Below are 27,567 nucleotides of genomic sequence, written 5' to 3'. Positions count from 1 at the left end.
GTATTCCAGGTCAAGTCTTTGCTTTAGGATGCAACAGAGATCTGCTGGACCAGGCCAAAGGTCTGCCTAACCCAGAATCCCAGAAGTAGCTATTTATTTATTTATTGCATTTTTATACCGCCCAATAGCCGAAGCTCCCTGGGCGGTTCACAAGTCAGATGCTTTCAAGAAGTTCACCATCAGGGCTGGCCCAAGACATTCTGCTACCTAAGGTGAAGAACAAGATGGCGCTCCCTTCCATTCCACGTACACAAAGTACACAGGACACGGAATAATGGGTTCAAGTTACAGGAAGCCAGATTCTAGCTGGAAATCAGGAAAAACTTCCTGACTGTTAGAGCAGTACGACAATGGAACCAGTTACCTAGGGAGGTTGTGGGCTCTCCCACACTAGAGGCAGCTGGAGAGCCATATGTCAGGGATGCTTTAGGGTGGATTCCTGCATTGAGCAGGGGGTTGGACTCAATGGATTTGTAAGCCCTTTCCAACTCTACTATTCTATGATTCTATGAAAGTGACTGGACTGGCAGTTTAATCTTTCAATACTGGCACTGGGGCAGCATCCCCTACTGCAGCTAAAGGAAGCAGGCTAACTTAGGGGGCAGGCCATGGAGCACAGAGCTCTCTCCTCCAACACTTGGCTGCTGCTTCCCAGCATCTGTAGCGTGAGGAGACCGCCTCACTCTGCCTAATGGTAGGGCCAGCTGAATACAAGCAACAGCCTCCCCATTCCACCAGTCATGGTTTGGCCTCAACATATGAACTTGGCATATGACTCAAGACTCCAAGTGGTATAGTGGGTAGATAGTCATAGAATCACAGAATCATAAAATAGTAGAGTTGGAAGGGGCCTATAAGGCCATTGAGTTCTACCCCCTGCTCAATGCAGGAATTTACCTTAAAGCATCCCTGACAGATGGTTGTCCAGCTGCCTCTTGAATGCCTCTACTGTGGGAGAGCCCACAACCTCCCTAGGTCATTGGTTCCATTGTCGTACTGCTCTCAGTCAGGAAGTTTTTCCTGATGTCCAGCCATAATCTGGCTTCCTGTAACTATTATTATTCTGTGTCTTGCACCCTGGGATGATCGAGAAGAGATCCTGGCCCTCCTCTGTGTGACAACCTCCCTGACATGCTACTTTTCTACTTACAGGGATTCCCAGATGGTAGCATTCAAAAGAACTGCAGTCTGAAACAGTACAGTCAATTTTGGGTCATTCCAAACATGATATTTTTGGATTTGGACCAGTAAGGTTAAGGGATTGGAAGCAGGTTGAGGAATTGCATGCTCCTTCCCACAACTCTTCTTGACCTTTGTCTCTCCAGCAGAAATTCCCCTTTCCCCTCTCATTCTAAGATGATTATAAACCCTTGTTAAAAGGGAATCCTAACTAACCTTTACTGTTCTTACACTCCTGATGAGATACATATCCATGGTTAAAGTCAGTGGGAGTGTGAGAGCTCCTTACTCCCAAGAAGGCGTTGGGGCCTAAAGGGAGTCAGTGATGCTCCCAACTATGGTTAAGGATACATCAGCGCTAGCCCAGAATGTTCATACTGCCTGCCTGTTGACATGGAAATGCAAAACTGTTAGATTGCTTTAAAAGAGTGTTACGCAACTTCATGACTATCACTAGATACTAGTCACGTTGGCTATATGGAGGTTCAGAGGTAGCGTGCCTCTCAATACCAGTGTCTATGGAACAATAGTGGGAGAAGGCTATTGTCTTCGTGTTCTGCTTGTAGGCTTCCCATAGGTCGGCCACTACGACAGACCGGACTAGACAGGCCTTCAGTCTGATCCAACAGGGCTCTTTTTACATTCTTAAAGATTTACGCAGCTCTTCAGGGATTCTTTGACATTTCCTTTCCTTTCTCCTTTTTGGAGTAACACACGCAGGGCAGTAGCCATAAAATTGTAGAAGCGGTACAAGGTTTTTTTGCTAGAACAGCCAGGCACAAATCTGAGGATGTAAGAAGCAAAGGATTTCCCCAGGAGCTCTGCAAGGTGTGTACCTTATGTAAGAACATGACCATTTTGACAAGGAAAAGATGCTCATGTTCAACCACTTTCAAGCCCGCTACTTTACAAGTATTATTTCAAAAAGAGAGCAGTAAACTGTAATGCCAGAAAGCAGCTCTCAGACATTTGATTCAGCCACAACACAGAATTCACTGCGTTCTGAATTTGTGCTCTGTTGTGGCCCGACGGATTACTTCTGGGGGAAGAATTTCAGGGAAGTGATACCACAATTTCTGTGCTGCATGCTCAGATGGAAAAGATGGAGGGAGAACTCAAGGATTTAGAAAAGAGTAGTAGCGATAAGAAGAGCCCTGCTGGATCAGACCAATGGTCCATCTAGTCCAAGATTCTGTTCCCACAGTGGCTGACCAGCTGCTTGTTGGAAACCTACAAGTAGGACCTGAGTGTAATAGAACCATCCCACTTGTGTTCTCCAGCAACTAGTGTTCAGAGGCATACAGCCTCTCATAATGGAGGTAATAGATAGCTATTACGACTAGTAACCCTATGAAAATGTGCCAGCTGCTAATAGAGATGATACAAGACCAGATGAAGTCAGAAAGGTAATTTCAGACTGGGGCCCTTTCTACACCTAAGGATTATCCCAGGAAAATGGAGGGATCGTCCCTGACTGCTCCCAAGATGCCCTGTGTGTCATTTGCATGCACAGGGATGATCCCAGGACGATCCCAGGAAAAAAGGCAGGTGTAGAAACGGCCACAGAGGCTGTGCTTGTACATAACACTGAACCATGACTTGTTTCACTTAACTGTGGTTTGTTTGTACATCAGAACCTGCCACAGACAACGAACTGGAACCATGGTTTGAAGTTGGCTTGTAAATCTCTGCGTATGATTTGTCGCTACGTTTTGTCAAGGTTTCATCACATTTCCGGTTGCCATGTGTAGGGAATCCACTGGAACTAATCTGAATGAAAGAATCCAGTGTCTGACAAGCTCTACAGCCAACATTCGCTCCAAAAGCTAGATTTCCAATGAGCATTGGCTGTAGAATCCACCAGGCACGGGTTGAACAAATTGCACTCCATTCCTAACATATAGGCCTAATCTACACCAAGCAGGATCTTGCACTATGAAAGCAGTATGAAAGCAGTATATAAAAGGCAGGAGCCACACTACTGCTTTACAGTGGCATTGAAGTGCACTGACAACTGTTGGGGCCCATTGACACATACCATATACCGTTTTCATAGCACAATATCCTGCTATAAAGTGTTGGTTATCACCTTTAAAGCCCTACATGGTTTGGGTCCAGGCTACCTGCGGGATCGCCTTCTCAATCCGCCCCGCACACTCAGGCCCACTGGGAAGAATTTCCTTCAGCCAGCCAAAACTAGACTGACAGGTATTACCCAGAAGACCTTCTCTTCCGCTGCTCCCGGACTGTGGAATGGCCTGCCGGAGGAGATTCATCAACTTAACAGTCTTTTAGCATTTAAGAAAGCTATAAAGACTGATCTCTTCCGGCAGGCCTATCCAGTGGAATTTTAGGATGCTTTTAGGATGTTTTTTTAGGAAGTTTTAACAATGTATACTATGTTTTTAATCAGTATTTTATATATTTTATATTTACTGTTGTTCCCTGCCTCGATCAGGATGGAGAGGCGGGTAAGAAATATCATCATCATCATCATCATCTAGAGATGTCTCACACTGAATCCCCGGATTGCAGAAAGCTTGTGTTGAACTCATATGCCACAACCAAAATAGAAGCTCACTCAGAATATCACAAACACACTTTTGTGTTCCTTGTTCAGTCTTGGGCTCTTTTTATCTGCCTGCTTCTTCTCACTGCTCTTCCTTTCCACTGTACCTGAATCCCAACAATGAAATGAAATTAACCTGCCATTTAAACGGCGTTATCTGCTCCTTGCAGTCTGGTCTGTGTCCTAATCTCTTTGGAGAAAGCCTTTTGCTGCTCCTGGTGCTGCCACACCTCCACCCACTCTGTTGATTTCCCCGGAGTTCTCGTAGGACTTTTGCCCTCGAGTGTCTCCTGGTTAAAACAACCACTGGGAGATAAACAAGATCCTGACAAGAGGGAAAGCGGTGAACACACACCTCCGGGGAATAAGCGTTAGAGGCTTAAATTGGGCTACCCCTTAAAAATAAAATCTATTTACAACCAGAAAGGAGCTCAGCGTTGTTTGTGACTCACTCTAGTATTTGACGGCAAGCTTGTTTGGAACAGCTGAGCTACGCAGTTTCTGCATATGCATGCGCAAGAATGTTTAATTCTAATTATAACCAAGAAGGCTTTACGCACTGCTAAGAAACAGAATTAAAAAGTGCAATGCTAACAGGAAGGTCACAGGGAGATTGTACAGTTTTACCCTTATTAGAAATGGCAGGTAACTAATAGGAAATTGACAAGGCCCAATGAAACATTCTACCCTGCCTTTTGCACTGTCACAAGTCCGCCCTGTTGTGCTACCAGGATGTCCGGTTTAAAAAAAGAAAGAAAGACTTCCAGGAGGTTTTTCTAGAGCTGTGTATGGTAAGTTTGGGGGATTTGTGGGGGAGGGCAGGATAGGGAGAGGCCTTTCACTAATTTGGTGGAGTAGGTGAGAACTGGCAACCAGGAACTATGCGTAGCAGCTGTAATCATGGGGAAAGGCAGATACATATAGATTCTAGCTACTCAAAACACCTAGGGTAGTATCCAATGTTAGCCCTACGTAGAATAGACCCACTGAAATGAATGGGACCAAAGTTAGTCCTGCATTGAGCTCGGGGTTGGACTTGATGGCATTATAGGCCCCTTCCAACTCTACTATTTTATGATTCTAGTCGTGACTAACGTAAGTCTCATTCATTTCAACGGGTCTACTCGACGTAGGATAAACATTGGTTACTATTCCTAGTCTCACCAACACCACTATGTATAATTAATAATGCTGAGCTAACCTAGGGTGACCATATGAAAAGGAGGACTGCGCTCCAGTGTCTTTAACAGTTGCACAGAAAAGGGAATCTCAGCTGGTGTCATTTGTATGCATGCAGCACCTGCTGAAATTCCCTCTTCATCAAAACATTTAAAGACTTTTCTCTTCTCCCAGGCATTTTAACAGCATTTAACAACGTTAAGTTTGTTTTTAATGGACCCCAGAATTGTTGTTTTTAAATGGATACTGTTTTTTATCTTTTTGATGGTTTTTAAATTTTGTATACTTTTAATGTTTACTATTTTTAATTGTTGTAAACCGCCCAGAGAGCTTCGGCTGTGGGGCAGTATATAAATGTAATAAAATAAATAAATAAATAAATAAATAAATAAAAGCTGCAGGAGCCCTGCCCTCTTTTGGATCCGGTCACTCTAGTATAGCTCCTGCAGCTTGCTTTTCTCTACAACTGATAAAGATACAGGAGCCGTGTCCTCCTTTTTATATGGTCACCCTAGCACTAACCACTTAGCAATAGCCTCACCTCCATAAGTATGTAAGCCTCATGCATTATGGTTTTTTTAGTAGCTATCGCTTGGGTTCATCTGTTTGCAACATGAGTAAAGCTCCATAAAGGAAAAGGGCACCCTGAAATTATGGAACTCACTACCACAAGATGTAGTGATGGCCACCAAGCTGGATGGCTTCAGAAGGGGGTTGGATAAATTCCTGGAGGCAAAGGCTATCAATGGCTACTAGCCCTGATGGTTGTGTGCTATCTCCAGTATTCGAGGCAGTAAGCCTGTGTGCACCAGTTGCTGGGGAGCATGGGTGCGAGGGTGCTGTTGCACCATGTCCTGCTTCTTCATCCCTGGCCCGATGGCTGGTTGGCCACTGTGTGAACAGAGTGCTGGACCAGATGGACCCTTGGTCTGATCCAGCAGGGCACCTCTTATGTTCTTATGATGGAAAAGACTAGCTTTATTTGTCCTTTTCCACTCCATGTTCTGTCTTTGTAGCTTTGGCCCATCTTCCCCCATCTCTTTTTTCAAAATAGAAGTATCTGAAAGTTTCCAAACACATGAAGCTCTTCTTAACCACCAACACAACCAAATTATATGTCATATTAATATCTCTCTGACATTAATAATGCAAAACATCTCCAGAAATCTAAAAGCCGAACCTATTATCCTCCCAATAAATGTTTACATTCTCCGGAATTAAAATCAAATTAAGCGTGCTATCTTCCACACTCTGTATAAATGAAAACTGTCTATTAATTCAGTCATTGCAATTGATTATATATTCAAAAAACTAATTTGTTTATATGAAGTAGTCATTTACACATTGAAAATAAAGATGGTCTTTTTTTTTTAAAAAAAAAAAGATAACACAGATTAAGACAGCTGCAAATGCAAAGAAAGGAAAAAGGAATTGTCACTTGGCTCCTGCGATTACAAGAACCCCAGGTAAACACTGCGTACTCACCTATGGAATTGATGTTTGTTACCTTCTGGCAAGTGGAATAGATTTGTTAAGGCACAGCAGGAAGCACAATTAGAACCTGCAAACCAGTGGGTTCACCTGAGCACAGGTGTGGGGAGACGGATGTGTGTATAGAAGGCAACCAGGGTATACTATAACACCAAGCCCACCATTCAAACAATCAGAGGTAGGGAACCTATAGCTGACCAGATATTGTTGGATTTGAACTGCCATCAGCCCCAGCCAACATGGCCAATTGTCAGGGATGAAGGAAGCCTTAGTCCAAACAAAATTTGGAAGGCGACAGTTCCTCACCCTTACTATACAAGGCCTCAGAGAGCATACAGTTGAGTTGAAGCCATAAAACACTGCCCCATTATTGGGGTTAAGAATGCTGGAGGAATCTCAGTTTCCAGTATGAATGGACTTGAACTTAAGAACATAAGAAGAGCCCTGCTGGATCAGACTAAGGGTCCATCTAGTCCAGCACACTGTTCACACAGTGACCAAGCAGCTGTCAACCAGGGACCAACAAAGCAGGATATGATGCAACACCACCCTCCCACCCATGTTCCCCACCAACTGGTGCACACAGGCTTATTGCCTCGGATACTGGAGGTAGCACTTGATAGCCATTGACAGACCTTCTCGTCCAGGAAGTTAACCACCCCCTTTTAAAGCCATCCAAATAGGTGGCCATCGCTACATCTTGTGGCAGTGAACTCCATAGTTTTACTATGCGCTGTGTGAAGAAGGACTTCCTTCTGTCTGTCCTGAATCTCCCACCGATCAGCTTCATGGGATGACCCCTTTGGGTTCTAGTATTTTGGGAGAGGGAGAAAAATGTCTCCCTATCCACATTCCCCACACCAGGCATCATTTTGTACACCTCTACCATGTCACTAAAGAAAATTAACAGATTAACACAGAAACAGGACAGAGCAGACTTATGGGCAGAGCCAGCCCAAGCCATTTTGTTGACTGAGGTGGAGGGCAAGAGAGTGCCAACCCTGCAATTTCACCTAAAGAAGCTGACTGGACTGGCAGCTGAACCTGACTTCAACACTGGCAACAGAACATCCTCCTCCACCTCCCCAGAGAGCAGGAGGCTAGCTTATCGGGTGCAGAGCAGGTTGCCTGCCACACACAGCTCTGTCCTTCAACAGAGGGAGACAGCCAGGGGGCTGCCATGGCTACCTCTCCCTCCCACCCCTGGCATCTGCTACCTTAGGCCATCGTCTCACTTGGCCTAATGGCAGGGCTGGCCCAACCTATGTGTGGATGTCTGTGTATTAGGGAAGAGTACAGTTATATAAATTCAGCATGTGCAGTGTAGTGGTTAGAATGTTGGACTAGAACTCCAGAGATCTGTTTTCTAGTCCCCATTCAGCCATGAAGCTCATTGGGTGACTTTGGGCCAGTCACTGACTCTCAGCCTAATCTACCTCACCAAGTTGTTGTGAAGATAACATGAACAGGAAGAGGGCCATGTAAGCCCACGTGGTTCCTTACTAGAGGAAAAAGTTGGAATAGAATGTAATAATTATATTACACAATACATTCTTCTTCTTCTTCTTCTTCTTCTTATTATTATTATTATTATTATTATTATTATTATTATTATTATTATTATTATTATTATAGATAGATGAACATGATGGGTTTGCCAATTCAAAGTGTCTTTTACTGATTCAGGAATTTCCTGACTATTGATCATGTTTTAAGTATGACTGCTTTCTAGATGTTGGTGTGGATGTATTTTGGTAGGCCCACTTTCTGAAGGTTTTCTGTATAGTTTTTTTGATGTGATGCCGATGACTGATGTGACTAACGAAATAATTGTGACCTTGTCTGGTTGCCATAGTTCTTTAATTTCATGGCCAGTGGTGTATATTTTTCTGTCTTTTCTTCTTCCTCTTCTACAACCTTTTTGTCATTAGGTATTGCTTTGTTTTGTGTGTGTTTTCTTTTTTGCCTATAACTGTAATGTCTGGTTGGTTGCAGGGTGTTGTTTTGTCCGTATGAATTGTTCTGTCCCAGTGTATTTTACGATCTGCATTTTGCAAGATTGTTTTGGGTGAGTATGTATAGTATGGTGTAGATTGTTTGAAGAGGTTGAATTTGATGGCCAGTTGTTGGTGAATTATTTGTGCAGCTGTATTGTGTCTGTCTTTCTGCCATAACTTTACATCCACCTTTTACACAGTCTATTATTTCTTGGAATTGATGACATTTCCTACATAAATCTGTTGTTACACTGTTATATTTTATGATATATTTTTGATAGTTCTTGCTTGCTATAACTTGATCTTGTATGGCTAATAGGAATCCTTCTATTTCAGGAATTATTATTATTATTATTATTATTATTATTATTATTATTATTATTTAAGAAAAATCTGTAAAAACCAGAACTCATAGATCCAAGAAGAAGTGGAATCATACGGGGACTATGCCAAGATTTATATCATGATTATGAGGGGGGAAATGGAAAGGAAACACACAAGAGTATTGTCACTTACACATATGCATCAAGCAGTGAAAGCTTGGGCGTGTACATGAGCTGTATCAGTTGCGCACAGTGCTTTTCAGTTGAATCCGTTCAGCCACACGTCATCAAATGACGCAGAAAATGAATGCGTTAAAAGCCTAGCAGTTATTGTTTTTATTTGTTTGCCGTTAGCCCGCTTGGACACTCTCGGTGGAAAGGTGAGATACGTTTTTTGAAACAAATGAACACATCCGAAGGTGACAAGGATCAGAAATTGACTGATTCAATCAGCCCTAGGTCGGATGTAGCACAGGCGTACATCATTCATGTACAAGTTTAGTGCCTCTTCTCATATTACTTATTCTTGAAACAAGGGGAGTCCAGTGAGTCAGTCTCCCACCAGTGTATTCGAAAGGAACATCCTACGTGGAAGAGTAATAATAAATGAGGACTAAAGACAGAAAGAACCAAAAGCAGAGCCAGAAGATCTCTAGTACTAAAACCCAGCCATTGTGACCTCTCCCAGATATCTCTACTGCATGGGGACTCTTCTTTGAAACTTATCAAAATATCATGTTAAGGAGATGGAACTTCACAATATTTTAAATAAAGCAAGACTAAGGGCTCGTCTCCATAGTTCAACCTTCAGTGAATCATTATGGCTGAGAAGGAAGAGGAGGAAGTTAAGCAGTGATAATGTCTAATACGCTAGAAAAACCTGCCACCATCCATCCCCACCCTGGAATCTCAGATTTTACCTTGCTGGCCTTCAGTACATTGATCTGTTCTTCATGTACAGTATCTTGGTTTTTCTCCAGAAATCCGTAACACTCGTACTCCACCTGGATAGATTACAGAGCAAAGTGAGGCGGGAATTAAAACCCTGAACACCGATTATCCTAAGAAATGCATCCAAGCCCAGTGCCCATTATTACAGGCCTTCAAGCAGGCTCTGAAGACTTCATCTCTTTATCTCGTTCTATAATTGGGTTAGGACTCTACTGGGACTATTGCATACACAGTGCTTCTTGGCTTTAACATCTGTTTTTATCATTGTTTTATTACATTTTGCAGTTTTAAAGTTCTGTTGTACACCGTCTTGGAAGGGTTAACCCTAAACGGCAGTTTATTAATGAAACAATCAAACAAAACATTCTTCACACAGGGACAATCCATATAACTGCTATAATTACTCTTCTCCCCCCCACAACCCACCCCCACAAAAGTACTATTTTTGGTGGCACCCTAAATTAAGATCTATGCCTATGTTCAAATTACTAGTTCTTGACTTCTAACAAACTGAGTTGGGGGTGGGACAGGACACGAGGAAGACTATGGAATTGGAGCAACTTTTTATTTGCCTCCTTGTTTCTGATATCTTAGCAATTATGAAAACTAGAAACTTCTAATTAAAAGTTGGGGTTTTAATACGAATCTACAGAATGCATGAATGTGTCCTGAGAGCTGCATAAAGCCATGGTTTTTGCATTAAGTTGTACATGCTCTTGAAACTTCTGAAATTCCTATGACAAGTAAATTCTGAGAAGAAACATCCACATTCCCCAAATAGCTAAGCACCCTAGTTTAAGACAAAAGGATGTTTTGGTTATCTAGGAATTCTATTTACTGTGTATTTGTTATTCTTTGTTTCACAAATAATTCTAGATCTTCCTATCCGTTGCCTCTGCAAAGCACATAAAAAAAAGGACATTTGAAGCATTATATGATTCTCTTTCAGGTTGGCATCAACAAAGCAAGAACTGAAGAAAATATTCAGTGTAACCAAGAGTTGATTAAAAGGAGGATCGACAACATTTGGTAACAGAAGAAGCGTAACAGGATTTCTGGAGATCTCTCTGGAAATTGCTTTTGATTGCCTTTTTAAACACCACAAACACACACACACACACTAACTGCAGGTACATAAAATATACTTATTTGCTCTGAACATCATCAGTCAGAACTAAGTTTTAAGAAACAAAGCTTAAGATGGTGAAATAGATTGCAAATCTTCATCCTCTACAGCTCTCAGGGTATGAACATCTTCCTGAATCGACACTCAATGTACTCCTTTACTCTCACTGTCTGAGCAATAATAACGAGAGTTTGTAAAAGATTTGTCAGCAGGACCACAGCCTTCTCCTCAAGGATCTTTCCTGACAAAACACACATGGACTTTCATTTTCATTCCACGTTACATTTTTCACGTTCACTTCTCTCCAGCAATAATTCCAGAGCCCTTCTTCAACGACTGAAAAGGTTCAAGCTTGCAACAGCAGCAGACCCATTTCCTTAAACCTTGGTGTGCCCCAATAATGTAAAAAAACCAACAACGGCCGTGGAGGTCCACATTTTTAGAGCAAAATGGGCACACAGATAAAGAGATGTGAACTTCACACATCTCCTATTGACTTCCTCCATGGGCTTTTCTCTTCCAGCCCATCTCACTTCCAATATCAGAGCTCAGAAGAGTAAAAAAAAAACCACATTGTTAGGAAGACAGGGTATGGGAGATAAGCCTTAAATGTGAGAAGATTGAGACCACTCCCAAACACACACACATGCACACCTTACACCTCTGTTGCTCAGATCTCTCAGCTGAAAGTAAACAGATCAGCTGCCCTTATGCGTAGTCTGAGTCATAGCAGATAAAACCCAAAAGGATGTTAAAAAGGCCACATTGGATGTTAAAAAGGCCCCCCACCCCCAAAAATGATAGTCATTTTAAATGACTAGTTTTTGAACACATCTGATAAGAAAAACTATTGTCTTTGCTTCTGATTTGAATCCATTGCTCCAATCAATCAATCAATGCAAATATGGCATTGCCAGAAATCTGTCTCAGTGGAACAGAGGGCCTGACCTCACCCAATGAACAGCTACACTTTTGCCTCTCTCTTTTAACTCATCTATCAAGCCCCTGCTTATTTAATGGAGGGTGACTTGGCACTATTTGGGAAGAGAGGCCATGCATGCAGTTTCTCTATCCAACCTCATAGGTAGTTCCTGGAGAGCCGGTTCTTATAACTCACAGAGGTCACAAGAGAGACAGAGGAAAGATGACAAGATTCACAAAGTTGAGAGCTTCTGCAATAAGTGGAAAGCTAGAGCCAAGATGTCTTGGCAGGGTTGCCAATGTTTTCCCAGTCCTGCTCCTGTGCCTCTTACCAGCAGTCTGGCAAGAACTAAGCATCACTTCTAAGGAAGACATCAGGCCGCTGAAACCTATGCATCAAGCTACTATTAAAAAGACAGGAACAGGGCCAGAAAGAAATAAGGTGTCAGGTCAATCTGATTTCTTGGTTCAGGTCAAACTCAAACATCCCAGAGTACAGGATACAGAATAAGGGGCTCAAGTTACAGGAAGCCAGATTCCGGCCGGACATCAGGAAAAACTTCCTGACTGTGAGAGCAGTACGACAATGGAACCAATGACCTAGGGAGGTTGTGGGTTCTCCCACACTAGAGGCCTTCAAGAGGCAGCTGGACAACCATCTGCCAGGGATGCTTTAAGGTGGATTCCTGCATTGAGCAGGGGGTTGGACTCGATGGCCTTGTAGGCCCCTTCCAACTCTACTATTCTATGATTCTATTATTATCTACCCAGTATATCACTGTGGCTCTCACCATGATGCAATGGAAAGAAGGAAGCTAAAGCTGTTTTCTCCTCCCATCCCACTCCCAATGCAGGTTTTCAATTCATTCATAACCAGCCTGAGCTTTCACCTGCCCTGAGCTTTCGGAGACAAAAGGAAGATAAATAAATCCAACAGCTGATACACAGGGCCTTGTCAGGCCACTGGCAGGTGCAATCCATCATTCAAGAAGTGGCACCTAGTGCACAACCCTCCCTCCAGCCAACTCTCATTACCTTATCTGCAAAATGCACAACAATGAAGGAGGTGTTTGACATGCGAGGCTTTTGGAAGTGTTGGCTGCTGCCGTGGCGATCGTACAATTTCTGAGCCCAGTTCTCGTCTGTTCCCTTTGGGACCTTTTTAAAAAATGACGAAAAAGGAGAGGGGTTAACACAGAAACGTGTGGATATTCAGTCAAAACTCCCGAACCTTGCCTGGCTTTACTAGGTGATAAAGCAGGTCTGAATGAGGATGCGCACTGTCAGTTCGTTAGGCACCAATGGTAAGATTATCTAGCATGTATTTCTCTCAAATTTATCCAGGGTCAAAATATATGCATACCAGATTTAATATGAAGAGTATTCTGTATGTGTAAGTCTTGGGTCGCTGTTGTTCTGAACTTTAACAGAGAAAGCCGTTTACTTACATGTGTGCCCACTGCCAGATTTAGGAACAAGCCATGTAAGCCTCATATTATGAACCTCTCGTGCAAGCACTGAGTCATTACTGACTCTTGGAGGGATGCCAGCTTTCGCTGGTGTTTTCTTGGCAGGCCTTATAGCAGGGTGGTTTGCCGTTGCCTTCCCCGGCCATGATTACCTTTCCCCCAGCTAGCTGGTACTCATTTTACCGACCTCGGGAGGATGGAAGGCTGAGTCGACCTGAGCTGGCTGCCTGAAACCAGCTTCCGCTGGGATCGAACTCAGGCCATAGGGAGAGTTTCAGCTGCAGAAACTGCTGCTTTACCGCTCTATGTTGGAGATAACCAAGATATAAGCTAACTAAAAAGAAATCACTGGCTTAAATATGTTGGAGATGCCTTATATAGAGAAAGTGTGGCAACACAGCATTTAGTATTGGCGATAATCAGTTCTTACTTTATTACTACTTTTATACCCATCTTCAGAGAATGCTATTTAACACTGTTTAATTACAAGCACTTCCTAGCACTGGGTGTTACCCTTTCATTACTCTTCCAATTATAATGTAGTACACTTTTTCCTCTTTATTTTTACAGAATGGGCCCTCTGAATATTCATATGGCATAGGGCCTGAGCAAGTCTTAATCATGTCCTGTGTGCACCTTTCAAAACTCATGTGAATTTTTATGTATAGCACAATATAAATTAAATGAAGGCACCTTTAGTCTGACCAGTGGTCCGTGTACCTCATCACTAATTGCCAGCATACTTTCAGCCCTATGCAGAAGCAGCTTTAACAGGATAGATCCTATAAACAGTGGTGTGTGTGCGTGAGTGAGTTGTGTGAACCCAACCCATCGCAAAGCCTGTCTGAGGTCCTGATGTTGACTGTTGTAAACTGCCCAGAGAGCTTCGGCTATGGGGCAGAATATAAATGTAATAAATAAATAAATAAGGTCCTAGTCAAACAGAGTTCAGCTCAACCATGGGACAATCAGATTCAATCTCTACCCTTCCAGTTTTCAGGAGTAAGGTTCTAACATGATTTCAAAATATAAACCTCAGGCAAGCTGGCAGGTACACACAATTCTGCTCCCTTACAGCACGAAGACTCTACAGACCTAAAGACATATCTGCATATAAATTCCAGGTCACCTTATTCAGGTGTCTGTCCCAACCATGATGCTGGAGGTAGCCAGGGCTTGAACCTGAGACCTCATCAAAACATTCCATCTGCTATTGCGCTATAGCCCTCACCAACATGCCAAATATGAAAGCGTGTCTAATGGCAAACTGGGACATTTTTATTGGTCAGGCTTTTACTGGCTTAAGGATCAACACTTCGGGCCTTTTTAGTTTTATATTTGCCCTTTAGATCATTTTTATTTTACAACTTTTATTAGGCTTGATAACTTTTTACACTAAAGTCACTGGTGCATAATAAAACAGTAAATAAACATTTATGCAGAAATTAAGTGCAAACTTGACCTATCGAGTTTGAATCTTCTCTTCTACTGAATTAAGTAAATTCAGATTATGCAGTAAAACAACAGTAGCCTTTCCAGGTTTAAAAAGCACAAAATGTCCTAACTACCTAAAACAGAAACACACAGCAACGACCATTTGCTTTTAGTTTATAACCGCACACACCTCAAAACAACATTCAAAGGCCTCTCATTTTATATTTAATTATTGTATTGAATAAAAGGGAATATTAAATGTTTATCTCTATATAATTTAACTGCATCATCAAGGTATGCTGTCTTTGGTTAATCAGCTATTGTTACATTGCAAAGCTCTGAAAAGAATGCATTGGTAACACTTTTCCCAGAATTTATTATAGCGCATAACGATTTAATTTATTCAGCTTCCACTGTAACAAAGGTTGCACCGTGTCCAACATTGTTAGTCTCTAATCAACAGTTGGTTGGCCACTGTGTGAACAGAGTGCTGGACTAGATGGACCCTCGGTCTGATCCAGCACGGCGTTCTTATGACTATCAAAACGCCTTTGGAGTTGAATCAGAATAGAGTTACCAGAAAATTTCAGCAATAAGGACGCACAGCAAGGATGTCGCTGCTTTTTTCTTGGGAATTATTGTTAAAAACTGTTCTTCCTTGGAAGTCCTGATCCATAGATTCAAGTTGTGAAGGGCTACTGTTCCTTGCCAAGACCCTTTCATTTCTTCCCACCCCATGATGGCTGATAACTTCCCTTCTCACAGCTGGTTTATGAGCCCCCCAAAGTGGGCACAGATATTTAAATGAAGAAACAATATAAATGTGGGCCATTAATCCAAATTCAGGGAAGTAGTAAGACAGGTTACTGTCCAGAGGCGAATGTAATATGCTGCTGCTACAGAGTTAAATCCAACATAACTTTCCACTGCTATCCTTCCCCCCAAAGACCCCTGCATGCCCCCCTAATCTGCTCCAGAGTGGAGAGGAAATCCATTCTGCCACTATGGGGAGAGACTGAAAAGCCCTATGAGGAGAGACTGAAAGAACTGGGCATGTTTAGCCTGGAGAAGAGAAGATTGAGGGGAGACGTGATAGCACTCTTCAAATACTTAAAAAGTTGTCACACAGAGGAGGGCCAGGATCTCTTCTCGATCCTCCCAGAGTGCAGGACACAGAATAACGGGCTCCAGTTACAGGAAGCCAGATTCCGGCTGGACATCAGGAAAAAACTTCCTCACTGTTAGAGCAGTATGACAATGGAACCAGTTACCTAGGGAGGTCGTGGGCTCTCCCACACTAGAGGCCTTCAAGAGGCAGCTGGACAACCATCTGTCAGATATGCTTTAGGGTGGATTCCTGCATTGATAAGGGGGTTGGACTCGATGGCCTTATGGGCCCCTTCCAACTCTACTATTCTATGATTCTAGTTTCCATTCCACTGGTGGATGGCCAGTGCTGAATCCAACCCATGGCTCTGCTCAGCTAACAGAGATTTACATTAACCAGAAACATAGATATATATATATATATAGATATATAGATATATATGCATTTAAAGTTTATTGCTTAAGGTTGTATTGCCATACTTAGAGAGCTAGAGTTAGTTACTCTCACCACTGAGCATCAATGAGATGTTTTGCTCTGTTTACCTTACATTCTTCATCCAGCAAGTCGAAAATACCGAGCTTAGCTTCTATAAGGTCTATGCATGGCTGGTTGTCATAAAAATCTATGAGCGTCCAAGGGATTTGCTCCTTCATGTATTCCTCTTGCTCCAATTTAAATACATGCTGCAACAGAAAGAGACAGTAAAGATCCACCTTGCATTTAGGAAACTCATTTGATGATAAACCAAGAACATTCTCAGGCGTCTAGCAGACATTATATTAAAAAGCCTAGACAGTACTGTAAGTCGCTGCGTAATCATTTCCTAGATTTAACAAATGTTTTATTTCAATTCTTTTTTCACCCTTGGTGGCTGCATTTATAGTCTTAAAAACATTACAGACTATCTAGCACATGAGATGATTACTAAGTAAAGAAAATTTGGCTTAAAAAAAAATGGAACACAAACTACATTACTCTGAATTTAATTTCCTGAACTATGCAATCTGATACAGTACTGTTTCCTAAGGTGCAACCTCATTTCCCCATTGAACTCAGATGTTTTTTATGAGGAAGAAACAAGTTGAACCTCTGTACGTATACCGGGATCATCATAGGATAACCTGACAGCAGGTTTTTAAAGCCTTTCTGTCCTACAGACGGTCTGAGTTCCCACTTCCTTTACTCAGAGACGTTTTCCTGAGGGCTCTCTGCATACATCTCAGAAACTTGCGAAGTGGGGGAAGACACCTCCAGTGGGAAAATTTCAGCTGAATTTCTGTGCCTAATTCTGCTGTGTGTTAAGTCACTAATCAGTTGTGTGTTAAGGCACTACTGGTGTACTTTCTCAATCACTAGGTTGTGTTGGTTCTTTTCTCAGAGAAACAGATGGTATAGATTTGTAAACTGCTTTACTAGTTTGCAAACTGCTTTACTCTTGGAATCACTATTCTCCTCATCTAACAATTCAGGGGATTATCCCCGGATGCAAGTGTAGGCCTCAGGCTTAGGCAACACATATCCTGCTGGCTGCTCCCTGAGGGCAGAAGATGGCTGTGATTCTCTTCTCCATGATCTTTTCTGGATGGTTTATTCCAACCTTCCCCAACCTGGCATCCCTACAAATGTGTTGGACTCTAACTCCCATCATGCCCAATAATAATAATAATGTGCCATATATGTACAGATCTGACATGTCCTCTTCCCAAGGAGCTTTTAATCTAAAATAGACACAGGAAAACAACTGGAGGGAATTTATGAGGAACCATCTTGCTCTTAGAGGGATGTGAGAAGAAGAACCAACAGCTTAATAAGGGGCCACTTTCCAGCCCCTCCTGCCCCCCACCCCAAAAGCCACCAGGGAGGTTTCTGAGGAACCATCTTCCCTTGATGGGATAGGAGAAGGAGCAGATTTAACCTTGAACTCATGAAGAAGAAGCAAAAGGATCAAATTTTATGATCATAAACTATCCTGAGGGCAGATTCTAATCCTGGTTACCTGACAGAAGATGGTTTTGCTAGTTAGACCAGTAAGATGCTAGAAGGTTGGCAACTCCAACACCTACATGTTACGTATTCTCTGAATCTGTGAAGCTTTCAGGTGCAATTTGAATTTAGACTGCACATGTTCACTTGGAAGTAAGCCCCACTGAAATCAATACAATCTATTTCTGACTGGAAGAACGTATAATATTGTAGGCCTGTTACAATACTGAGTGCTTCTTGTGAAGCTTACTCAGTAAATACAGTTATCAGTGAAACCATAATAGTTATGTTGAGTGGTCACAAGTGTAATATATTTGGGGATCCTCTTGCCATCTTTTACACGTATTGAATCGAGAAATGCCAGGCTCTGGCGCTTTTCTACCTCTGCCCCTCCAGCCACTGTTCCTGAGGGGAAAAAATTAAAAACCCAAATTACCGAGTTGAACTGCTGCTGTAGCTTTTCATTGGCATAGTTGATGCAGAATTGTTCAAAACTATTCATTTCAAAGGTTTCAAACCTGCAGAGAAAAGCAATGTTCTTCGGTAAATGCTACACAGAACAGTTTCTAAAACAACAACAACTTCATTTTGTACATCTTAATTGTTTTATTCTTTTTATGAAACAACTTAGGCATACGATGGAAGAGCATTATAAAATACCAATAAATAAATAAATATTCTTTCCATTATGGCAGTCATCTTCAACTCTGTGCCTGCCAGATGTGTTGGACTACAAATCTCACTTCTGGCTGGGGAATGATAGGACTTGCATTCAAACATCTGGAGAGTACACAGTCGGGTAAGGCTGCAATATGGTGTCTATCTTCCACTTACTGGAAAACAATAGTGATAAGACATTCAGTTCCTCCAGGTCCACTACCCTCTCCCTTTGGAGATGTTTTGCTCACTTAAACAGTTTTGCTTCTCCCCTGCTGTCCCAAATCCAGTTGACAATGGCTACCAACAACTGCAAGGTGTTTGGCACAGGGAATGGTCATTGCTTATATTACCAAGCACTACATAGTGCTGATGGCGATAATATATTGTCATGTCTAGCCCTGCTCCCCCTGAGTTGGAAGAAGGTGTTTCAGGTGATCAATCAGAATCAGCCTCTGAAATAGAGGAGTCGGTGCCAGAAACAGGCCAGCCTGTACCAGTGGGGGAGAAAGCTCTCACGGGCTCTTCACCAGCTGGGAGTGAATCGTCTCCAGAGCTTATCTCATCAAGGGCAAACAATACACAGTCAGTGGGAAGCCAACGTTCTTCCGAAGGAGAGAGCATGGACAGGTTAGCTGATCCTAGAGCAGTGGTTCTCAACCTTCCTAATGCCGCGACCCTTTAATACAGTTCCTCATGTTGTGGTGACCCCCAACCATAAAATTATTTTCGTTGCTACTTCATAACTGTAATTTTGCTACTGTTATGAATCATAATGTAAATATCTGATATGCAGGATGTATTTTCATTGTTACAAATTGAACATAGTTAAAGCATAGTGATCACAAAAACAATATGTAGTTATATTTTGTGAAATATTTATTTCTAATTACAAATAAATGAAATGTCTCGGTTCCTAAGACCATTGGAAATATGTGTTTTCCGATGGTCTTAGGCGACCCCTGTGAAAGGGTCATTCGACCCCCAAAGGGGTCCCGACCCACAGGTTGAGAACCGCTGTCCTAGAGTATAACACAGACTAAAAGGGGCGGAGCGAAAGGAAGGCCAGAGGAAGTCAGCCTGGCTTGCAGCATGACAGACGTCACCTCAGAACTAGTCTCTCTGAAGTTAATGCGTCTTGAGAAAAGGCTTTAGATTCTTCTTGAAAGGACAATTGTCTCGCTTAGTTTGCATAGTTTTGCCTAGGGGAAAGTTCCAAGAGATTGGACTCGCTTCAGGTGGGGAAGAGATGTTTATTGCTTAAATAAAGCTTTGTGGATTACTCAGACGATACTCGTTATCGTCTCCCAAGAAGACAGGAGGTTTTTTGAGAAACACGACATATATAATCCCCAAATGTCTATCAGTCCAGCCTAGCACATATTAGGTTCTGTTCAGAAGACCTGCATTCTCACCTCTCAGTCCTAACAAAAAGGCCTTGAATCAGCACCTGGCACCCTCAGGCATCAGGACCCAGCAGCACTGAAGGGCTGCAGAGCACCTGATTTTCATGCAGAAGGGCCCAGGTTCGATCCACGGCATCTCCGGGTAGAGCAAGGAAAGAATGTTGCCTAAATCCCGTAAAGTCATTGCCAGTCAGTGCCCACCGTACCGGGCTAGATGGACCAATGGTCTGATTCTAGGGTGACCATATTTTGGAAACCAAAAAGGAGGACAACATGGTCGCCCCCAAGGGGGCGTGTCCAGTACCAAGGGGGCGTGCCCACCCGAACATAGCCTTAGTCACATGTCTGATTTTACAGCACACATTTAAGACAAATCTGTTCTACATAACATCTTAATGTTAAAATCACTGAAATAAAGAACAAGTGAGAGATTCAATGTATCTGAAATTAACTTCACTCACTCCTACTTTTGTAGGTTTTGCTGTACTTTGAAGCTTTTGTTATACTCTGTGTGTTACATTCTCCCTTTTCTTCAAATATCTTTTCTGACTGTATCTTCACTCATTGCAAGCTGCTGTTGTTGTTAACAGGGTTTGCTACTGCCCCCAGATCTGTTTCAAATCTGGTATGGCTAAAGCTCTACCTAAAAGCTATCATAGTGCCAACTTTCAGCTCTTTATCTTTAAAAATGACAGTTTTAAAAATAATAATGTTAAAACCTCATTTTTAAAAAAATTCCTAAAAAATCAATGGATGAACGGATCTGTTTCAAATCTGGTGTGGCTAAAGCTCTACCTAAATCCTTTCATGGTGGAAAGTTTCATCTCTTTATCTTTAAAAATGATGATTTTAAAAATAATATTTTTAAAACCTCAATTTTAAAAAAATTCCTAAAAAATCAATGGATGAACAGATCTGTTTCAAATCTGGTGTAGCTAAAGCTCTACCCAAATCCTTTCATGGTGGAAAGTTTCATCTCTTTATCTTTAAAAATGATGATTTTAAAAATAATAATTTTAAAACCTCAATTTTTAAAAAATCCCTAAAAAATCAATGGATGAACGGATCTGTTTCAAATTTGGTACGACTAAAGCCCTTCCTAAGAGCTACAATTGTGCCAAGTTTCATGTCTTTATCTTAAAAAATGATGGAGTTATAAGCATTTTTGTTAATTCCCATTAGAGCTGCTCTTTGAAAAAAATCCGGATTACCCCTCCCGCTCCCGGATTTGCCATCAAAAACCCGGACAAATCCAGTCATATGGTCACCCTACTGACTCAGAATAAAGCAGCTTCCTATATTCTTATGATGCCCATCCTAAGGCCCCAGTTCTGTGGGGATGGCTCTTGGAAGCCACCATTAAAAATGCACTCCAGGGCACTCTGGGAAATCAAAAGTAGTGGCTTCCCAGCTGTTTCCTGCTGCTGCCAGGTAAGTCCATAGGCAGGGGTGGCCACCAACACAGGCAGTCACCAACGCCACTTTGCCAAGGCCTGAACCCAGCCCTACTCAGAAATAATGGATAGTCTCTCTCATTAGGAAGTATTAATATTTTCAGCCGCAAAGATCATAACATTTCAAAGCAGCTGCGCATCCCAGTCAAAAAATGTCTATGAGCCAAGTTGTTAGTGGTTTGAATCATTCCCAAGCACCACCACCATTTTTTTTTAGTCAACCGCAGCGTAGGCATTGACTCACCTAAACACCTACAGAAAAACAGCTATGGGTTTAAAGAAAAATGTGAGAGAGAAGCAGGAAGAAATATGAGCTTCTCTCCATTCAATTAATACAGGTTTTGAGAAGAGAAAGGCACAGCTAGGCAGAATGTTTTCACTGGACCATAAAGATAAAGGGCTTAAAATATCTTTTCATTGTCAATTTAAGGACTATGTTTGTAACTCTCCAGGCTCGACAATCTTGTTATTTAATACAGGCGCAGTCAGATAAAAACGTTCCCCAATTTTTTCGATTTTATCAGATTAAGAGCTCCTCTATTGTCAAATGTAACAGCTTAACTCTTACAGACCAAGAGGACTGAAGGCTTAAGATAATACCATTAACTTTTTACAGTTTGTAAGCGTGCGGCTCTGATGGAAATCCAATCCCCCGTTTTGAGGTCGATTAAGGGAATTTCTTCCTTGAGAGACAGTTTAATACGCTTGACTTCCATTCTTCTCGTCAAAGACTAGGATTTAAGGTTTGTTTGTTTTTTCAAAGGGATCTGTAATGTTATGTTTCCTGTTTGGAATCTAAAAAGTTGGAAATCATGGAAATCGAGGCCTTGAATACAGAATACAAGCAATTTTCCTATGACTCAGGATCAACTAACGATTACATTTTGCGGAAACAGGGAAGAGAAACAGCATTTTCAACCATGATACATCATTCCAACTCTGCTGGTGGCTGGGACTGTGTCGTGTTTCTCCGAACACTCCTGCTTTCGATGGGAGGCAAACGATGAGGCTTGCTAAGTAATCCACAAAGCTTTTATTAAGCAACAAACATCTTTTCTACCTGAAGAGAGTCTAACCTCTTGGAAACGTCCCCTAGGCAAAACTATGCAAACTAAGCAAGACAACTGTCCGTTCAAGAAGAATAAGAAGCTACTTCTCAAACGCCCCATAACTAGAAGCCAACATGGATTTGTCAGGAACAAATCCTGTCAGACTAATTTGATCTCATTTTTTTGATCGGGTAACCTCCCTTGTCGACTGTGGGAATGCTGTGGACGTCATATATCTTGACTTCAGCAAAGTTTTTGACAAAATGCCCTATGATATTCTGATTAACAAACTAGCTAAAAGTGGGCTAGATGGAACAACTATTAGGTGGATTCACAGTTGTCTATAGAATCAGACTCAAGAGTACTTATCAATGGAACCTTCTCAAACTGGGGAGAGGCAACGAGTGGGGTGCCGCAGGGCTCAGTCCTGGGCCCAGTGCTCTTCAACATTTTTATTAATGATTTGGATGAGGAGGTGCAGGGAACGCTTATCAAATTTGCAGATGACACAAAATTGGGTGGGGTAGCTAATACCCTGGAAGACAGAAACAAACTTCAAAGTGATCTTGATAGGCTGGAGTGCTGGGCTGAAAACAACAGAATGAAATTTAATAGGGATAAATGCCAAGTTCTACATTTAGGAAATAGAAACCAAATGCAGTTACAAGATGGGGGATACTTGGTTCAGCAATACTTCAAATGAAAAGGATCTTGGAATTGTTGTAGATCACAAGCTGAATATGAGCCAACAGTGTGATATGGCTGCAAGAAAGGCAAATGCTATTTTAGGCTACATTAATAGAAGTATAGCTTCCAAATCACGTGAGGTACTGGTTCCTCTCTATTCGGCCCAGGTTAGGCCTCATCTAGAGTATTGTGTCCAGTTCTGGGCTCCACAATTCAAGAAGGACGCAGACAAGCTGGAGCGTGTTCAGAGGAGGGCAACCAGGATGATCAGGGGTCTGGAAACAAAGCCCTATGAAGAGAGACTGAAAGAACTGGGCATGTTTAGCCTGGAGAAGAGAAGATTGAGGGGAGACATGATAGCACTCTTCAAATACTTAAAAGGTTGTCACACAGAGGAGGGCCAGGATCTCTTCTCAATCCTCCCAGAATGCAGGACACGGAATAACGGCCTCAAGTTACAGGAAGCCAGATTCCAGCTGGACATCAGGAAAAACTTCCTGACTGTTAGAGCAGTACGACAATGGAATCAGTTACCTAGGGAGGTTGTGGGCTCTCCCACACTAGAGGCCTTCAAAAGGCAGCTGGACAACCATCTGTCAGGGATGCTTTAGGGTGGATTCCTGCATTGAGTAGGGGGTTGGACTCAATGGCCTTGTAGGCCCCTTCCAACTCTGCTATTCTATGATTAAGAGAGCCTGGTGCAGAGGCAGGTTCTGGCGTAATCAAACTGACTTTCTCACACCTTCCTTCCGCCCCATGCATTTCAGCTTCCGGCGGACCCTAGCATCAGCTAGCTTGTCGGAATGCTCACCTCTTGAAGAAACCTCACTTCCCACTGAGTGTGTAGGATTCGGCCTTGAGGAGATAAGCATAGGAGAAGGCTGATTCCCAGCTGGGGAATTGCCCATTAAAGCTTCCTCCCCCACTGGTACAGGCTGGCTGGTGTCTGGTGCTGTGTCTTCTAGGTCCGAATCAGATTCTGACTGATTACCTGAAACACCTTCTCCCAAAACAGGGGCAGTAGGGTTAGACACGCCTCATGCTCAGTGGCTATAGAATCCTGACGTTGAGTAGGTAGATGGAGATAACTAGGCATGGGAATGAGATGCAGTCACTGGAATAGTGAACCTAGCAGGTCTCGTCATTTGTCTCCCATCAAAAGCAGGAGCTTTCTAAGAAACATGACAGCATGCTCATTTGGGGGGGGTCCCCCATTTTTTTCCTAAAGCTTTTCTATACTTCTGTAAACCTTGGGATTCCCCCAACCTACATATTTCACCTACATAATCAACAACACTCTTAGCCTGAGAATCAAAAATAGAGGAAATAGTTCCTTCCAACTCTCCCCTTTAAACCAATAGTGCCACGTTTTTCAAATCTCTTTGCCAGGGAAAAACCCACCTTCCATTCGTTAGATTTAAAGGAAATATTGTGGGGGGTTTTAAAAAATGAGATAATGTTAAATTAACTGTTTTTCTTGCTTTTGTTTTATTGTAGGTCACGTAGACATTTTATACAGAAGTACCTAGCTTAGTAAAATTAAGATGATTGTGGTGGTACAGCCAAAAGATGGGGATCAGCCTACCTGCGATTCCAAAAAGATTGTATCTCTCTATATAGAGAAGATTTATCTAACTTTCATCTTCCAAATCAATTAGAAGCATTAAGAACATGAATAATTTACCCGCCTGGGGTGTGAGGGTTATGATGTCAAAGCCAGAAAAGCCGCTTGAGAAAACATGAGCAGTTTAGTTCAAGGACTATTCCTAAACCGCCACGCTGCTTGGCTTCTCAGACATGTCATTATCTTACCAGAATGAGGCGTGGGCAACTTAGCATGATGCGTTGCCTGATGCCTTCAAGAACCTTTCATGTGGCAGAGTGGCTAGTGCGCTTCTAGTCTTTTATAAATAATAATCTGCCCCAACTCCCCATTTTCCTTGAAAGAAGACCCAGAACTACAGTAACACAAATCACTCAGGTTTCTTTCTTGCTGCGTTCTCTGCAACACCAGAAACAGTTCACAGTTTCTGCAATGCACCAGTTTTTAATCTTGTGGGAATAATCTGGATAGTGACTGGGGAATGCCAGCCCAACCTTTGGAGAAGTAGCGGAGGGGAACTGGGTGGGTTCCACTGCCTTAATTTGGTGACTTGCATCTTTGTGGACCCATCGTAAGGGAGAGAGAGATGCAAGGACAGGAGACGGTAGCAGCTAATTTCCACCACTCTTCCTAACAGATAATGCTCTTTTGCTAAAGAGATCATATTCCTGACAGCCCTGCAGTCAAAGCTCCTTGTACCGAAGCATCCCTTTGATCAATTAAACGATGCCACTTTAGCCCAGTTTTTTTAATTTTATTTTTAAGGCAGCAATTGCTCCCCCGCCCCCACCACTTCTTTGAGAAATAAGCGTAAGTGGGTAAAGGGAGAGAAAGTTTCACACTAAGAGAAATTCTCGTGTCTAACTTAATCTTTCATGGGTATTATCCTCAAATCCACATCCCCGTTCTCAGCTCAGATTTCTCTGACTGGCATACACTTCTCTTTTTTCTTCTTCACCACTAATAGCTTTTGGCTTGTCAAATTTCTGTCCTTGGCAGGGGGGAACTCTCTGCCTCTCTGAAATCAAGGGAACTTTAAAAGAGTGTGTGTGTGTATATATATGTGTCCCCTCACTCTTCAAATACTTGAAAGGTTGTCACACAAAGCAGGGCTCAAGTTACAGGAAGCCAGATTCCGGCTAGACATCAGGAAAAACTTCCTGACTGTTAGAGCAGTACGACAATGGAACCAACGACCTAGGGAGGTTGTGGAGTCTCCCAACACTAGAGGCCTTCAAGAGGCAGCTGGACAACCATCTGTCAGGGATGCTTTGAGGTGGATTCCTGCATTGAGCAGGGGGTTGGACTTGATGGCCTTATAGCCCCCTTCCAACTCTGCTATTCTATGATTCCTCTTTTGTACCATTCATCAAGGCATTAGAGCAGCCTTTTCATTAAGAAAGATGGCAGAGTTGTGGTGGTGACACATGATGATAATGGTGGACATGATGATGAATAGTGTAGAGAGAGTGGAGTGAGAGATATTTGCTTCCCATCTCATAATAGTTTCATTAAATGAAAAGACACATCTGATCTCAGAGTCCTCTTTTTAAAAACTCTGTGTATTAGTACCAGGAATTTTATAAACTTACACTTTCCTTGGTGACACTTTATTCCTGGAATATGGCATTGGATATGTTACCTGCTGATCCATGATGCAGCTAAATACAGAAATCTCATATCATAAAATCCCTAAACAAGGACGAATTTGTCATAAGACTAACCTACCTCACAGGGTTGTTGTGAGAATAAATTGGTAAGGAGGAGGAGGATCATGTATACCACCTTGGGCTATTTGGGAAAAAAGGTGCAATGTAATTGTATCAAATTAAAAAAAAACACACTTATGGAACTAATTACCACAAGATGTGGTGCTGGCCACTAGCTTAGATGTCTTCTTTGTTAAAAAAAACCCAACAACACCAGAGCGTACAACTTCCTGGAATGCAAGTCTGTAAGTGGTCATTAGCCAAATGGAAACTCTATGATGAGAGGCAGTGTAACTCTGGCCTCAGTTGACGAGTGAGTAAAAGGGCGACGGTCTGGAGATTTTATGATCGCGAGATCGTTGCCCTCGTTTACACGCGGCACGTAACATTGTGGCCGCCATTTTGTTTTTGTTTTCATCGGAGAGGGAGCGCACGAGTGCTCGTGCAGAAAAGGTATGGTGTTTTTTTTAAAAAAAAAAATTCCCTGCTTCCCCCACACCGATGGGCACAGAGCTCCTGGCTCCTCTTGGTAACTGGCAAGGAGCCTGGACAAACCATGACGGCGGGCCACACTTTCCGCAGTCTTGGGATCATCTTGAGACTGCGGAAAATCCACGAAAAAATGGTAGGGTGATATCCCGGGGAAAGGGAGGGATCATCCCTCCCTGCTCCTGGGCCCCCCTGTGTGTCATGTGGACACACAGGGATGTTCCCCGGGATATCACCCCGTCTAGCTATGGCCTCTGATTGCTGGATGCTGGGACAATCAGCAAGGCATGCACTCTGCCTATAAGCTTCCCAGAGGCACATGAGCAGCTACTGTTGGAACACAGTGGAGAGTTGGACAAAACCAACATTACCTTTAAAGCCCTAAATGGTTTGGGTCCAGGTTACCTGCGGGATCGCCTTCTCCCATATAGTCCGCCCCGCACACTCAGGTCCTCTGGGGTGAACTTACTTCAGTCAGCTAAAACTAGGCTGACATCAGTTTCCCAGAGGACCTTTTCTTCTGTCGCCCCCAGATTGTGGAACGGCCTGCCGGAGGAGATTCATAAAATTAACTCTCTGTGTGATTTTAAGGCAGCTTTAAAGACTAGCCTTTTCCGGCAGGCCTATCTAGATCAATGTTAAATCATGAATTTTTAAGATGTATTGATTCCTGTTCTAATGTTGTTCCCCGCCTCGATCCAAAGGGAGAGGCAGGTAAGAAATAAACATATTATTATTATTATTATTATTATTATTATTATTATTATTATTATTAAAACAGAG

At 42.5% G+C, this 27,567-nt stretch overlaps 1 protein-coding gene across 3 annotated transcripts in view; it reads right to left on the bottom strand.

Moving 5' to 3' along the window:
* MYO5B (myosin VB) overlaps nucleotides 1-27,567 on the bottom strand; it is a 339,709-nt gene that overhangs the window by 120,446 nt on the left and 191,696 nt on the right. For all 3 annotated transcript variants that reach the window (XM_063128253.1, XM_063128254.1, XM_063128255.1), the window contains 4 exons: nucleotides 18,167-18,248; nucleotides 16,290-16,430; nucleotides 12,772-12,894; nucleotides 9,659-9,742 (listed from right to left, as the gene is read on the bottom strand). In XM_063128253.1, coding sequence (XP_062984323.1) covers nucleotides 9,659-9,742; nucleotides 12,772-12,894; nucleotides 16,290-16,430; nucleotides 18,167-18,248 — 430 coding nt within the window. The remainder of the gene's footprint in view (nucleotides 1-9,658; nucleotides 9,743-12,771; nucleotides 12,895-16,289; nucleotides 16,431-18,166; nucleotides 18,249-27,567) is intronic.

This window comes from Elgaria multicarinata, chromosome 6 (assembly GCF_023053635.1).
Source record: "Elgaria multicarinata webbii isolate HBS135686 ecotype San Diego chromosome 6, rElgMul1.1.pri, whole genome shotgun sequence".
NCBI lineage: Eukaryota > Metazoa > Chordata > Lepidosauria > Squamata > Anguidae > Elgaria > Elgaria multicarinata.
This window is presented reverse-complemented; position numbering and strand designations above follow the sequence as displayed.